Source organism: Aptenodytes forsteri, unplaced genomic scaffold (genome assembly GCF_000699145.1).
Source record: "Aptenodytes forsteri isolate BGI_AS27 unplaced genomic scaffold, ASM69914v1 Scaffold8, whole genome shotgun sequence".
Classification (NCBI taxonomy): domain Eukaryota; kingdom Metazoa; phylum Chordata; class Aves; order Sphenisciformes; family Spheniscidae; genus Aptenodytes; species Aptenodytes forsteri.
The window spans coordinates 8,295,003-8,311,690 of NW_008796218.1; the positions used below are offsets into that span (position 1 = coordinate 8,295,003).

At 40.4% G+C, this 16,688-nt stretch overlaps 1 protein-coding gene across 5 annotated transcripts in view; it reads left to right on the forward strand.

Moving 5' to 3' along the window:
- MICAL2 (microtubule associated monooxygenase, calponin and LIM domain containing 2) overlaps nt 1-11,125 on the forward strand; it is a 112,235-nt gene extending 101,110 nt beyond the window's left edge. For all 5 annotated transcript variants that reach the window (XM_009288832.2, XM_019474520.1, XM_019474519.1 and 2 more), the window contains 7 exons: nt 2,734-2,841; nt 3,274-3,369; nt 4,760-4,946; nt 6,030-6,118; nt 6,448-6,547; nt 9,477-9,534; nt 10,906-11,125. In XM_009288832.2, the coding sequence (XP_009287107.1) occupies nt 2,734-2,841; nt 3,274-3,369; nt 4,760-4,946; nt 6,030-6,118; nt 6,448-6,547; nt 9,477-9,517 (621 nt within the window). In that variant the 3' untranslated portion in view covers nt 9,518-9,534; nt 10,906-11,125. The remainder of the gene's footprint in view (nt 1-2,733; nt 2,842-3,273; nt 3,370-4,759; nt 4,947-6,029; nt 6,119-6,447; nt 6,548-9,476; nt 9,535-10,905) is intronic.
- The last annotated feature ends 5,563 nt before the right edge of the window (nt 11,126-16,688 follow it).

Genomic DNA, 16,688 nt, shown 5'->3' on the forward strand with positions numbered 1-16,688 from the left:
AGGTGAGGCCGCACCAACGCTGAATACAGCGGGATAATCACCTCTTTTGACCGGCTGGTTACGCTGTGTTTGATGCACCCCAGGGTGCGGTTTGCCCTCTTGGCTGCCAGGGCACACTGCTGACTCATGTTGAGCCTGCTGTCAACCGGCACTCCCAGATCCCTTTCTGCAGGGCTGCTCTCCAGCCATTCCTCTCCCAATTTATACTTGTGCCCGGCATTACTCTGTCCTAGGTGCAGAATCCAGCATTTGGACTTGTTAAATTCCATCCCATTCATCATTGCCCAGTGCTCCAATCTATCTAGATCCCTCTGTAAGGCATCTGAAAGGTGCAGTACCAAGGCTGTAGCAAACTGATCTCCTCTTGACTACCCACATATCCTATTCAGTAAGGAGAACCAGTAGAGATCTTCCCCAGTAATATGTCCTTATTAAACACTTTCTCTAAAATGAGATCTAATCAGTCCTCAAGTCCACCTGCAGGAAGCCCTCGCTGCTGGTGAGTAGCAACAATGTTTGTGTTGGTGGCTGTTGATTAGGAGACGAGAGAAGTCAGCAATCTTTTGGTCACTAGATTAAATTGAAATCCCATTAGCTTTTACATGGAATGTGAATTCACATTCATTACAAGAACATTTAATAACACTTTTTAAAGTATGTATAAACATGCAGTTTTCTTGTTTTGACTGCTTTAATGTTGACACAGATTGCTCCAATGGGTGGAGAACAGAAATCAACCAACCTGATGAATTGCAAGGTGTAGTTCAGGATCAAGGATACTTTTCCTGAAATTCAACTACTTGCACTTTAAGCATAACCTTATTGTTTAACTGATTGCTCCAGAATTTAATTAGTTCAAGGTAAACTTTCTGCTTCAACTGACTTTGAATGCTTTCTTTTACCTACAAGCTCATGGGTAATAAGTTGTATGTGGCCTAAAAGTTGCTCAGCATATTCAGGGGTGTAGAATCTGGGGAGGAAAATTTTGTCTTCTGTGATCTTAAACAATACAAAGGAACATAGTTTTCCTGTAGTAGCATGTAATCTCACTTCTAGTATTGGTTTATAATTTAATGTACCACTTAGGACAGCATTGCGGTATGTAATTAACATACATAATTAACAACATTGCTGTTGTTACCCCACAAGTTGTACAGATACTGAATAATGTTTAAAAGTCTTTTTATATTAAACAAAGCCAAGCAGTACAGAAATTTGTCCCTTGAATGGCCTTTGTCATCTTAACACACACATTTTGTATCTGCCTGGATATTATGTTAATTATGGGATAACTCTCAAAAGGTAAGAGGCTGGACATGTTCCCAAGTTCCTGAACTTGAATTTATTAGCAAGAATATTTTTATCCATCGTAATTTTTGAAAACACACCCACAATGCATTATAGTTGCTTTTAAGCTGATAGTAAATGCTTTAAAATAATTTTAAAGTATCATGAATACCATTGCTTTTTTTTTTTCCCCCCTCCTTTCTTCATGGTAACTTTCTGATATTTTAAAACCTTTCTGTTAGCCAGACTTGATGTGCTGACAGTAGAAAAATCATTTCACTGAGAAGTGTGGGGCTTAAAATATGGGCTCTGTGGAAGGCAAATGGAGTGTTAGATATGAGATCATGGATCCTCTAGGAAAAAAAAAAATTGTCCTGGCTTCAGAAGCAGAGTATCAGATCCCTGGCCATACCAGGATGGCCCTTGCTGCCTTTGCTACCAGAGAGGTTGTGGGATCTTATGTTGACTATAAAACTAAAATCAAAATCACTTCAGGAAATTTGGTTTGGGGTAGAAAATAGTACTGTAAAGCTACAAAGTCTTCACAGACTTCTTTCCAGGAATAGAGAACTAAAGTACCTGCCTACCTGCCTGCCACTCACACACACACATGCACGTGCACACACACCTTTCTTCTTTTCCAGTCCCCAGGCATGTGTTTTGGCAATGGAGCCTGGACCATGCGGTCAGTGGTCTGGCTGTGATGCGTTTGGAGCCACAGCCTAAGGAACTGCAGTCTCCTTGCAGGCCTGTATATTTGATAAATTTGGTTAGAAACAGCCTAATATTCATGGCTGCAATAGTGCGATGAAGCAGATTAAAGGAGATGTCTTCCTTTCATGAGCATAGTTTCTCCAGTTTTCCCTGGCATTAAGATGAATCACTGGAGAGAGGGAGAATGGTTGCTCTGTGGGCGTCAACAAAACATTTCCATGCTGGACTTCTAGTATGCTTTCATAGAACGTTTCCTGAAATACCACAGTTTGTAGACCATTAATGTGAAGTTTAGTCCCCACCCCCTGTTCTGAAATATAACAACAAAGTCCTAAGAAGTGAAAGTGAACAAAGGGGTTTTTTTTTTAATCTATCAGAATGGTCCAACCCTGGTAGCCAGGCAGTAGCTCTCAGCTCAGCCTCTTTGTGGACATGGTGGGAGACCTTGTGCTGTGGGAGCAGTGTTTGCTCCCAGCAGCTATTGCTCCATCGTCCGCAGGGAGAAGTGTGTGGGCTGCATGGAAGCCTTCTGTGGCCACCAGCTGGACCACGCTGATCAGGCATGAACATGCTTGTGCTCTGCTAGACTTTGCCTCTGCTCTTTCTCCTAGCCTCTCTTTATCATTGTTTGCATGTTTTCAAGTCATTCTTGTCCTTTTCTCATTAAATTCATTTTCAAGAATAACTAAAGCTCTTCCTTCTATTCTTCATCTTCTCCCCTTTTCTGGTTAGATGACTGTAGGGAAGGTCTCACGTGCAATTGGAGCTGTGGCTGAAGTTCTTGTCAATCTGTATGTGAATGATCACAGACGCAAGCCACAGCTTCCCCCCTTTGAACTGGTAAGACCAAACCCACAAAGAAACAATAACTTGACTTAAGAGTGGTGTTTCCAGAACGTCATTGTGACTTAAGACCCTGGTTGTGGAGCACTTTAAGCATTATGAAAGGTCTTGGTCTAACACTTATTAAGGAATCAAGTGCATATTGGCAAAATATGCTGATGTGTGGATATGCTGGAAACGTTGCTCATCATGTCTTCTATTTATATTTTTATTACATGTCTATGAATTAAAACTTCAGGAGGCTTTTATTAAATGTAATTACTGGTACAATTAGTAACAGAAGACATTTATTAATCAGGGTGGCTTCTAAAGAAAGTTTTGTACAGTACATGTTTATGCAGTTATTTTTAACACCAAGTGCTGAATCACCATGCCTCATTTTGAAGAGAGCTGTTTTTAAACTCTGACACTGTTCTGTGTTGAATTCAGAAGCGGTCTCTGGACAGATCTACAGGTTCTTGCCCCATTCCTCATTCTCCATCTTCTGCCTCCACTGCTCAGAGCTGTCAGGTATTGGGAAGCAAAGTAAGGTGTTGTGTTGTGGTGATGACACTTACTTATTAGCCAGCACTAAACTCAATTGCTTCGGCTTCATTGCAACTATCTGTTCTATTAACATCATATTTTTAAAAATGCATTTGTGTATTTTTCCATTTGCATGGTTGTTCATTTGGAAAGTTTCATGCTCTGAAATGATCCATCACAGCAAAATGGATTACTAATGGCAGATTTGGAATAGGATTCTCAACTTTTAAGCACATTTTGTTACAATGACAATTGTGACTTGCACTTAACATTAAAAAATTGTTCCAAGGCCGCCTTTTGCCGGCAAATTAAAGATGAGTTGTGTGGACTGTGTACTGCTGTCTGAATATGCCTGAACTCTGCCAAGCCCGTGCCTCATCTGTCCCATGCGTGGTACTTCTCCTGTGGCAGTGGGAGATGGTGATAGCTGTGGTAGAGACAGGATGCTCATCTGTACCGACCGATAACTAAGTATAATACAATAATGCAAAGTAACATCCTCATACCTGCCTCTAATAAGAAAAGGGGAGCCCAGTGGCATCTAATCCATTTATAATTTCTTTTTCTGTTCCTTTTGCATGTATATCCAGAGAGGATGAAATTTGTGGCAATTAAAGAACGTTAATTGCTAGCCCAAATTCAACAAAAACTTTCAAAATAGTTTCAAGTTGTTAATATGGATCATATTTTAAAGTCCAATGAGTTAAAAATATTCTGAATGTCTGTGGTAGGAATTAAATTGATTTTTAAAACAAACCAAGCCGCAGCTTGGGCTGTAGTCTCAGGAGGAACATGGCTGAGAGGGGAAGCGCGTCTGTGGCGATGTAAATGGTAGTTCAGACACGAACATCGAAGACTGTCAGTTTTTCTTCTTGGACCTTAAAGCAGGAGCCTACATTTTCCTCTGGAGTGTGTATGAACTGAGTCTTCAGGGTGTCTGTTTTCTTAGCTTCAAATGCGCGTCTGTTGTTTGAGGCTGGCAAGGTCTGCCTTTGCCCTCTTCTGAGAAACACCGATGCCCACAGCTGTGAGACACAAGTGCCTGAGCCAGCACGATGCGGGGTGGTGAAGGAGCATTTGGGTCTGATGCTGCTCTTGTACCTGAGTAAACACAAAATGTCGGTGAACTCCCAGAGGGAAGCTGGACATAAGTCCCGCTGAAAACTCACCCCTTAAAGTCCTTGTGATGTCTGATTTATGAATTGCTACATAAACCTACAGAACTGCAGCAAATGAGTAATAAAAAAGCTGACTGATGCTTATTTTAATTGTGTGTGGAGGGTGCTGTGTTAAAGTTCAAGCAGCTAAAGCAGCTGCCCCCTTAATAAGAATTTATATCTGGGTGTAGTGCAATGGCTTTATGTGCATTTCTGTTTTTATCTTTTAACAGGGATCTCTGCGAAAAGAATTTCCTCAGTCTATCGGGGGGAGTGACATTTGTTATTTCTGCAAAAAACGGGTATATGTTATGGAGCGGTTGAGTGCAGAAGGCCACTTCTTTCATAGGGAGTGCTTCAAGTGTGAAATATGTTCTACAACACTCCGTTTAGGAATTTATGCCTTTGATGTTGAAGAAGGTAATATAGGAGCTATTTAAGAATATTTTAAAATGTCTGAGTATTGATGCTTTTAATGGAACTAGGGAAAAAGACCTGGCCGAGTAGCTAGGTCAGGAGGAGGTCTGCCAAGTATGTTGTTTGCGTCCATGCTGATCTTTGAGTCCTTGTACTTGCAGTTCTAGTCTTTCAAAGCAATCCAGTTATGATAGACCTGAAGAAATCCTCAGTGGAAAATAAGTTAAGTTACCAAAATGCAGTTTGTCCAATCACAGGTCAAAGCAGGGGGGGAAAAGGTGATTTTTCTCCAACAATGCAGAATTATTCTAATCTCTCATTTATAACTGGCCATTAAATAACGCGTTCTATAAGGATAAGCCATGATAGTGGCAGATTTACACAGATGGGGGGACTATAGGTTATTTCATTCAAGATGTTATGGCTCAGGATTTGAAAGCAGTAGTACTAGCCAAGCAGCAGTGTAATTTATTCCAGTCTGCTGTAGAACGGGAGGTTCAGATCTTGGGCACTCAATCCCACCTACAGCCTGGGGTTTGGAGATGGGGAATGATTTTTTGCCCCGCCCCCCCCCCTTTTTTTTTTTTTTTTTTTTAGTTTAGATGGAAATTGTTAAACTGAATTGAAATTCCCTTGCCACTTCAGAATGATTTGATTAGATCGGAGTATTAACCTGATCTCCTTCTACGAAAGGATTAAAGACTCAAAGCCAAAGGTTGTTCTTTTGCAGTCCAGAGAATCTTCTGCAAAGACTTTTTTGAACTGATGATTTGACTTTTTGCTGCTTGATGTCTTGTGTTGGTTTGTGACTTGATATTTACAGAATCTTGTTTTTCTGCTATTTATTAATCTTAAACCTGTGTGGTAGATAAATGACCTTGCCTTATTTAACAAATGTGCAAATCTCTGTACTGTAAAAGAAATCCATTCAGAGCTGTGAGCTATTCAGTCGGTGGCAAGTTTCCCATTCCTTTTGCTGCCCAACCATTAATTATCCTGATTTCACCTTTTTATAGATGCAAAAGTGGGGTTTCAGTCCATAGGCGTATAGATAGAATATCATATAATTTATTTTTTCTCTTGTAGGTAAATTTTACTGTAAACCTCATTTTACGCACTGCAAAATCAGTACTAAAGACAGAAAGAGAAGAGCAACATTACAGATCCAGGGAAAGGTACGTATTGGTTATATTACTAATGCAGGAAATGTTGAGGCAGCTTTATCTGGAGCAGGATGCAACACGTGTGTGTTTGTGTGTAAGATGTTTTCTACCTGATGTCCAGCAGTAGTAAAATCAATGCTAAAATATAACCTCCTGGTTCTCTGAATTTGTCATATTTATAGTCTAGTTCTCAATGGAAATTAGATTTTCCTATACAAAGTAAAGTTGAACTTAAGAGCAGTTGGAAATGACAATATATAAAAAAACTTGAAAACAGTAACAGAAACTGGACTTTCCATTTTTAGAAGTATATTTAACATTTTTTTAATGCTTTATATAAGGAGGCAACAGAAGCATGGAAGAAAGAGGAACCCAAACCCACAGAGACGACCACAGAAAGCACTTTGTCTACTGCTAGCAGTCCAGAGGACAGGTCCCCAGGTATCCTGACTTCCTTCTTTAGGGGCACGCTAAGCTGGCCCCTTCGGGTGACAAGGGATCTGCTTGACATTCCCAGACGTCTGTCTAACTGGATGCATGGTTTTCTGCACGCTACCAATGTTCATTTCAGGGACAATGCATATAACTATACCTACTTGTACGAACTCTTGAGCCTTGGTGTGCCATTCCTCTGTGCTCTTCTAGAGGTACTTACTCATATGTACCGGGAAGCAGAGCTATCACTTGAAAATGCGCTTGAATGGGTGAAAAAAATTCTATAGGGTTTAAATTCTTCTACTTGTCTTGCTCAGTTGTGCCTTTCAGATTTTCAAAATTAACAGCCTCGCTATTTTCTTGAGGTTTTTTTTGTTTGTTTTTTTTTACTTTTCATGCAATTTAACATGTGACTTAAATGAACGGTGGATTCCTTCTGATATAAACAAGGTGCAATCAAAATTTTCAATATAAAATGTACTGTATGTTACAGCATGAAGGGCAGTGTCCAGACACATTTCCAGAACACAGAGACGGATGAAGGATATTTATAGATTTCCCCCCCTCGCCCCCGCGGCCCGTTTTATCCTGTGATCAGACCATTGGGTGGTGGTACATTTTAAAACCATTCTTTTCCCTGTTTCCAGCCCCCCCCCTTTATTCTTCTCCCTGTGTCCTGCCCCCCCCTTTTTTTTTTTGTTAGACCAAGAAAGAATGTGCATTCTTTCAGATGTTTGGGGAATATTTATGACAAATGACTGGGTTTTGAAACCTGAATATGGCGCATACCTTTTCTTTTTTTTTCTTGCTTTCATCTTTGCTCTGGGTTATGAGGTTTATAACTTGCATGAATATGTTTAAAAAACAAACAAACAAACATGTACTTAATTCACATTGCTCCTAGTCATGCCTTTTACATTTCTTACATGTGATAGATACCCTTTGTTGATAGTGGGTATAATCTGTACTACTAATTTATTTGAAGTTTTGAAATAAATTTGAAGAGCAAATCTTAGTTGAGTGAAGGCTTGATTGAAACTGTAAATCAAAGGAACTGGTAGTGTAATTAGACCTGACTTATTCTTCAAATCAAGGCTTCCTCATTAGGTGGCTGATTCGAGGAATATCAATTTATGGAGCACTCATCTGTAACTGAAATCACTGCTGTTGTGCCTCTGGGTAGGCACTGCTTCTATTGTGTTTTGGAATTTTTTAAAAATACAAGTTTAGAACAAACAACAAAAACCTACAAATGTATTCTAAGGAGATTACTTCTTAGTTGGGTATTTCATTAATTTCAGCGTATAAAGCTGATGGCAGGAAGGTGAAATTCTGTAATCTGGAGCAGCCATTAAGTAAATTTCTTTCAGATGTCCCTCAACAAGGTCTACCTTAATCAGAAGGTGTCAGGACAGGTTAAATAAGCTATTTAACGGCAAGGAGACACCAACATCCCAAATTCTGATTTACTTCCAGCCTAGTTAGCCAGTGAGGTAAGCATGCTCCCTGCCTCTCAAATACTTAAATGTTTGAATTCAGAAGTTAACCAGGAAATAGGTAAATACATAAACAAGGTAATATGTAAAGCCTAAAATTAAAAGCATCTGTAGCATTTATTTCTAGACAAAAGAATGTGGCTTAAATAATAGGAAATAATGTCGCATCCAGTTAGTACCAAAGTTGAGGATCACCTTCCAGTGGTCTTAAATGACTGTGCTGCTTATGGGCTGGCGGTTTTTTGATTTTTTTAACATAATGTGGGAAAAGAAGATTTGAATTGTTTTGTTTCTTAGGTATTAAAAGGAAATATGTCTTCTGTTTAAAATAAATGACAAACTGGATTTTTCCTCTAGATAGTTGGACTTTCTTTGAACTGCGAGGATAAAGCTTTTCACATTTTAGAGTGCTTATGTATTTTGGGAAAAAATTGTTAAGTGTATGCACAGAACTTGAAAAAGTGCTTGAAGAAAATTGGTTAGGTATAAGGTAGCACTCGTTTGAAATAAATTGCCATTAATACTCAAACATGTATTCAGCAAAATTTTGCTAGGATATTGACTGGACACAGCAGCAATTATAGTAACGTGGTGGGCATCTGTATATATGTAAAGAAATGTATCTGTACCTCTTTTATAGCATTTAAAAAAAACAACTACTTTGGAACACTGTATACTTTTTAATTATTTGCTAATGATAGTAATTGTTTCATCCTAAAAAGAGGAAAAAAAGCAGTGTGATTTACCATGTTACTTCTGCAACACAGCAAACTGCTAAGTGGTAAAGTTTTAAAATTTGCCTTGCCATCAATTTCGATTTCAGTTTGTCAACAGCACAGTCTTTAGGAACATTTTTGCCTGAAATTTTCTCCTGCTGTTTACTACAGGAAATTTTCTGCTTTTCAGCAGAGTGAGCATAATGATAAACTTACAGAAAATGGTGATATAGTAAGAAACTTGGAAATCTCTGATGTCCAATGAATTTAAAGCAAATTAATCTTACTAGTAGAAAGTTTAAAAATAAAATTAAAAAAAATAAAAAGATGGTATTTGCTTTATATATATTTATATAATGGGGAATAAAATCCCTACATTCCCACAACAGAATTCAGGAACTTGCACAATGAAAACATTTTCCTAACGAATCTTAATTACACTGCATATTCCAGTGGGAGTTTGCAGGTGATTCTGTTGGGAAGGTTTTTTATTGGTATCAATCTAATTGGTAGATTTTTTTTAATCTCTTCATCTTAATATTCTACTAGTAAGATTCATACCTATTTGTCCTCATTCATGATTTAATGAAAAAAGGCAGTTTCATTTTGGTGAATTCTTCTTTGTGCCTACATAATCTTTCTGATGCTTTCCTGTACAACCAAGTTAAGTTCTGTGTTTTTTTTCCTGCTGTCTTCTCTGTCAATCTCCCTCGTTGCTTTTAGTCCAATTCATCATTCCGGTGCTGCACCCGCTCACTGGCTGAAGCCTTTCTGCTCTCAGGTGATTTTTCCGCTTGCCAGTTCCAAAATTGTGTGACTAACACTGTTGTTTGACAGCATTTCATTGTGCGTTTTTTTAAGACTTCTGGAGCAAACCGTGTGTGTCTGGTATATTAATGGATGCGAGCTTTGGCATGGTCATTTAACCTGTTGCTGAGTTCACGGTTCTAGAAAAGGTAACGTCTGTGCTCTCTGTAGAGAATGTTTTTCTCTCTGTGTCTGTGCATGTACGCTTCCTTGTGCCTTTAAGGTAAGTTAGGCAAGTACATTGTTTCTTGAAAGAACTAGTTAAAGCCTTATTTCTTTCAAAGTATTGAAGGAAAGAGTTAAAATAAGGTCAGGACAAGATTAGCCAGCTGATTCTCCTGGTTAGCATGAACACCTATTTCCACTGGGCTCAGATATGCAATGAGCAAATTTCCACTGAGCTCAAATATGCAATGAGCAAGCAACGTTCGAGCACTGTGGCATTTTCTAAGCACTTCTTTGCTTTCACACTGGAAAAGTACAATATAAAAGGATTCTGTTGAAAAAGTAGCCAAAGCGATGCAAATTCCAGTCTTCCACCCCAAGTAACATAGTAGGCAGGCCTAACAGCAAGAGATGTGCATGCTGTTTTTAGTCTGTAATATCAAAATGCCAAGTTTATATAACCAGAGTGTTTTGGTTTGAATTGTTTTGTTAATTAATTAACTAGGCCCCATTTGCCACTCTGATGAATGGATTTGTCTTGCTGCATGAGACATTGCCACTACTCTCCATGACAAATTTGTGTGATTATTTTGTATGTATTTTTCTTTACATAAGTTCCAGTATGTGTAATCACATGTTGATAATCTGGAAGGGGAAATGAATCCAAACAAGAACCAAGGGCTCAGTCTGACAAGCAAGTGTGCTAAGGTTTTGGTTGATATGGCCGTAACCCAGCCTTCCCTGCTGAGGATCCCTTTCAAAGGGAAGGGCCTTCGGGAATTCATCTAAGTAGCAATTTTCAGGAGGGGCCAAACATCCTCTGCCACTTGCCCCATTTCACACGCCTCAGCCAGGAATGCAGAAGGGCTGCGGGGTCAGAGCCCCACACCTTATCTTCCTGACCTGTATGTTTGCATGACTGAAGCAATAGTATTTATTTGTGTGGGTATCCTAAAATGTCTTGACGGCTTTGAAAGTCCCCACGCTGTGCCCACACAGAAACCTCTTTGTATTTTAAGCATCACTTCCTGCACAAATGGTTAGGACGTGACTTCCTATGTATTTCAGGGCTATGGTGTTTTGTTACAAAGCTCAGCATGCTTTGAGATGAAGGTTGTGACGTAAAGGTCTGCCATTTCAAACCACTTCCCATTGCCGTGTTTTTTACCCTCTGTTGCAGAGTCTTCCTAGCTCTTCCTGGCCAGTGAGGATTCTGTCCTTCTCCTCCTAAATCTTCCATCTTCATTTTACTTTATAATCTTAACTGAATATTTTTATTAAATAGTTTTTAACGCTGTATTTAAATTTTCACATGGAATTTCTGTATTTTGCACACAGTGAAAATTGTTTTAGCTTTATTTATGATATCTGCTGTAAACAAAAATAAATGTAGTTCTTTATAAGTCTCCTTGTTTCATCTTTTCCTTTTAAAAATATTTCCTGAGGACAGAGACTTAATAGTGACTTCACACTCGTTTCACAAATTCCTCTTCTGATGGATGCTGTTGTGTTATCTTTGTTGTGGCCTGACCCAAAGGCCAGAGAGTTTCACTGTTGTGGTGTAATAGTATGTGTGTCCCTTTTGAAAGGGATATACATCGGGGTCCTTGACAAGTTATCTCATCCGCTGCAGATCAGGAGGTGCCTGGTGTTGGGATTTATCCTTCCTGGGAATGATAAATTGGTGTTGGTGAGCATGGGGGTTGCTTGTATTGCATACACAAATAGCACTTGTCCTCTTCTCTTTGACTTCCGTTACCTTTCCTTATGTTTTTATTTTACATATTAACAAATGTCATAAAGGTCATACTAAGTTACATGTGTTTGGGAAATTATATCATGTGCAGGAAAAGCAGGTAATAACCGTGGGTAAAGCTTTACCTTTGCTGCTGGCTCTGGAGTGCTATTTGCAAGCACCCTTTATCTTCTGGACCCCTGGAAGCTGCAGCTAATGGTGACCTATTATTTGTTAACAGTGGCCTTGTTTTATTTATTTATTTTGCCTTCTTTTGCTCTGTCATGGCTTTTTTTTTTTTAATTTTCATTTCTGTTTTTAAAGCTGGTGGTGTGGTTCTTTTTAAATAGTAGGTTTTCCAAAAGAGCTTTCCTAAGTCTTCTTCCCCTTCATCTTCTTTCTTTTGCTTGCTCTGTAATTCTTAAGCTATAATCTCTTCCTTTGTATTTCAAGAAAAAAAAAACAAATCCCAGAAAGAATAGTCCCAATAATTTAATGGAAAGATTGTGTGATATATATTTTTTTTAAAGTCAATTCAAACTGAGCCTCACTAGGGTTGATTGAATGACAGAAATGAATTTTTTGAAAGTGTTGCTAAAGACAGCATTGCTAAAGAACAACAAATGTTATTCCCAATGAACTATTCCATCTTCCCTGCCAAAGAAAAAGCCACCACGCACAGTAGAAAGTTTGCTGTCCAAGGGGGAGATGATTTGCATAATGAAAACATAGGGCAATGAATACCATTTAAGACAATACTTGGCACTTCCTTAATTGCAATGGACAAAGCAATTCAGGTAAAACTAAATTTGCTCTTTGCATAATTTACAGTTTTGGAGTAGGCTCATTTCTGCCATCTTTATTTGATCATTTTAGGCAGAGGCAGTGGCATGGAAACATCAGAAGAGGTTTTTGTGTCTGCAGAAGGTGATGATTTGTTTGGCACTGAAGCTTTTGAGAGGCATCAGATGTTCATGCTGTTCTCATAAAGTTTCACTTACTCCTGCTAAAATATCAGTGCAATAGCTTGGAATTGGAGTAATGTTAGAGTCTAGATTTGTAGTGATTGTGTTGCTCATGGTGGCGCAGAAGGCCCAAAAAGTCAAATCACTAGCAAATCCTATCACTAGAGGGATATACCTAGCAGTAAACAGTCCATGCCCTTGAACGCTAGTGGACAAGACAGGACACAGCGTATGGAAAGAAATAAAACAGACAGAATGAGCAACGTGAGGGGAGCAAGTTTACTTCCCTCACTCTCAGTTGAAATCATTACACAATAAAACTAAATAATCCTTGTTTTGCTCCCAGTAACGCTGCTAAAGGAAGAGACTAGGGGGTTAATTTCTGAGCGAATTTAACAAGCCTAATTTGGGACTCTTGTCTTCTTCTGGCCACGTGAGCAGACCTCCCTGTGAGTAGGAGGCTTGAATCCTCCTACTGCTCTTGTGTTGAGCTCTCTCCAAAAGCTCCAGTGCTCTCAGTCTCCAGCAAGCACACGCAGTTATAAATGCACCCCAAAGCAGTAATACTTTGTCCCTTTATATAGCTGGCATCAGCAGTGGTGCTTGTTTGAAAGGCAAACAGGCTGCTACTCTGGTCTCGGGCTGCTGCTGAACTGGGTGCCTTCCAAAAATCATGGTTTCGGAGCAGATGATACTAATGCCTCTTTACATAGTTAATGCTTTCTAAGACTTGAAAGCTACTTGATGTTATAGATGCCATTATAGCACTAGAAGTGCAGAGGTGATGTTTGCTTGTCTGGCAGGCTCAGGAGTTGCTCTGTCTTCCTCCTTATACTGGTTCAAATGGGTTCTGAACTTGTCTGTTGCCATTAGGGCCATTTGGGTTGGAAATACGTACACAGATGTGCATTTTCTGAAAAGCCAGACTAATCTTTCATTCTCAAAGCAACACAGCATTACCTGCCTAGATGTCTGTTAATGAAAAGCAAACATTGGTATTCTGTAAAGGTAACTTTCCTTTATTATAATTATGCTAATGCGTTATAATGAAAAAGATCTTGCAGTTTTTAAGCATACTTAATTTGAGGGGAAAAAACAAAAGAGTACAGATAAAACTTCTTAAAATTGCTCAAATTCAAATGTCAGCCTTTCATTAACTCTACCAAGAAGAGTAATTTCTATTCCTCTTGGTTACTTCTAGACTGCTGGAGCTATAAAATGTCAGTGAAAGTTGCTTCTGTGTGTACTCCAACCTCAAGCAAGGCCTATGGTCTGTGTTTTCCCACAACATTATGGCAATTAGTTACTATAATTGGCTTTAATTAATTTCTGGCTCACTCATTCCTCACATTCCAATCAAAACAATGAGTTCTGAAATGCACTGAATTCTGCATTAATATTTATGTTTCCAAAGGCATGACATGTTTGCAGATGACTTGATATTTTTGCATGAAAGATCATGTCGCTGAAGATCAGAAGACATTATGTATTAATGCTTGATCCAAGTATATATATTAGTCATGTAAATATTTCCCCAAGTCTCTTTCCTTTTCTTCATGAACTGTGTTAATATAAGAAGGGAGGCTTTGATGTCATCTCATCAGGTGGTGGACTCCAAACTTGTTTGAAATGGCTGGAATTTCTGATACGTTCTTTTGAAATGTGAAATTGCAAAGAAATTTGCATGTTGCTATAGTCTTGAATTTGCTCTTTCAGCATTTATGCTGCAGGTATTAATTCACGTCTTTGTTTTACGGTTTTTGGTGCTTTGAGTCTGTGTGCAAAAAAAATACTGTTTCGACAGACACTGATCACTCTAGAGACTGAAACCATTGTGGCTGCACTCCAAATTCACAATTATTACATGCGTTAATATACCAGACTAACACAGATTGCTCTGATAAAATATATTTACTCTAAAATGATAGAAATAGTGTGTTATCATAGCAGTTTTTGTTTGAGAAGCAATTTTCCATAAATATATACATTCAGCATACCTAGTGGGTTTTCAGTGAGTTGCTTTTTCCTTTATCTCTATTAATTTTTGCTTAGTTTGTATTAGAGCATTAATGTGCACCGTCCCGGGTGCATTCAAAAGTCGTGTGCTTTGGGCTCTGTCTTGCTTTGCCAACTTCAAATTCCCTGGTTACATTTTGTGCCTGAATTCAGCAGTGTCTGTTCACCGAGTAAGTAATGGATACTTTGAAAAAGTGTTTTGCTGCTGAAGAACTTGTGTACGTGCTGGTGTGGGCCCACGGGGAGTGGGAGAAGACGGGCTTCTGGCGTGGGGACAGGAGGAGGCAGCCGTGGTGGAGCCTGTCACTGGGCCATGGGTGGAGAAGGGGCAGCAGAAAAGCGTTTGCTTTTGGTGGTTGGAAGCCGGGCAGGCGATCGGGCCCCATTGCACAGGGGTCAGCGTGCCACTCCGTGGAAATGGGAGCAGTGGTTGTCTTTATTCTTTGCCCTGTTAGCCACCATAACATGGAAATGACTGCTGTAGACGTATGAAGGAGGCCTGAGGAGAAAGGTGGCAAGAACTGAAATCTGTGAAATGTCAAACGTCGTATCTTTTACAGGAGTCCTTTTTCAAGGACAGAAATCTGCCTGGCAGTTTCTCAGATGTGATGAAAACTCAAAGTTTGGACAGGACATCAGTTTGGGAATACTGCTAGAAGCCCTATAGCCTCTTAAGGCAGATGTGTGAAATACCGTAACGGGATGTCTTCAGTTTCAAACTCTAACACAGGCGATCCTCCCATGCAGCCTTACATGTTCTGAAGCTCGGGCCACAGGGCACAGCTGAAGCTGTAACAGGTTTGAGCTCGGGTTTCACTCCAGTGTGGGCTGGTAACCAGTGTTGGTCTTGCAGCAAGACCAAGGTCTAACCAAGCTGGAGGTGTCGTCGTTTTCCCCCATCCCCTCTCACAGTCCCACGTGGGCTGTGCTTTCCTGGCGAGTGCATTCTGCTCTGTATCTCATCCCTGTGCTGTCTGGGTTCATTTCAGCTGTGCTTCCACAGCACTGGTATGAAGACACCTTCCTTCTGCCCCACAGCTTTCTTAAAGCACTGCTGTATTATAAGCAGGACTCATAATTTTTTTTTGTTGTTTATTGTACAGTAAGAAGTCAGAGAGGCAGTGAAGTGTGCTAGGTGTGCTACCAATCAATTTGTGGTCTGCTGACTGAATTTCTTAATGTCGGTTTTTGATGCCAACTGGTGTTTGCTTTCACCATCAGAGCTGCCTACATTTATGAGTAACTCCACTTTAAAATTGTTCACTCCTGTCATTGCCTTAGTCAGCAGCTCCACAAGGCCAGGCAGAGTCGACTCATCCTGTGAATGAATTATGGGGTGACACAGTCTAATGGCAGGCTAAGAGCCTCAGGATTGCCAGCTGGAAAAGCAGGACACAAGTTAGGCTGGGGTCTTTATGGGGGGGGCACTGTGTTGTATTGGGCCAGTTGCACAGCGGGGAAGGTGAGCTGTGTGCCAGCCCCGGGTGCCTGGGCACCCGCCTCCTGCTGATAAGAGCAGCACCTGGGATTTCAGTGGTGCTTTTCACCTGAGGACCTGAAAGCCCTTTGCCAGTCCTGAATGGCTGGGGCAGCTGTGGGTAAGTACAGCTCCTGCTACACAGCCATCAGGGAGTCACAAAAACGTGATGTGTCAGGGGTGCCAAAATCCCAAAATGCAGGTTGCAACACCTAATTCCAGTAGGGTTCCTTCTTCCTCCCCCCGGCCGAACAGCGCTGTCATGCAGATACGCAACATGGGCAGGGCTGTAATAAATCAGTCATTTCTTGTCTGCTCTTTTCCTGAGCCGTGGGGCAGGTGCCGAGCTTCCCGGCCTCGAGGCCGGGCAGTCGGGGCAGGGTCCCCTCTCACTGCCAGCAGCAGATATGAACCATTTCTTACCCCCTTCGAGAGCCCAACTCGGGGTCTCCACCCGGTCAGCCACCAGACCTTGTGTTTGGTGTGAGGCACCCCCCCAAGCCAGATGGATCAGGGCACTCTTGGGGGAGTTTTCTGGACCAGCCTTCCTGCAGAAACTTTCTTCCTGGCCGCCAATATGCTGGGTGTGTTGTGGCCCAAAGCAGAAAGGCTGATACCATTTTAAAATTTGTTGTTTCCTGGCTCTGTTTCTGTTTTTCATCTGCCTTCAGGGATGTTCTCTGGGTTTGTATTAGTTTAAGTTTTCATACTTCGGTTAGCTCGGCAAGGCTCACTCCCCCTTTCTGCTTGTGCGGGGCTCCCACTTGGTC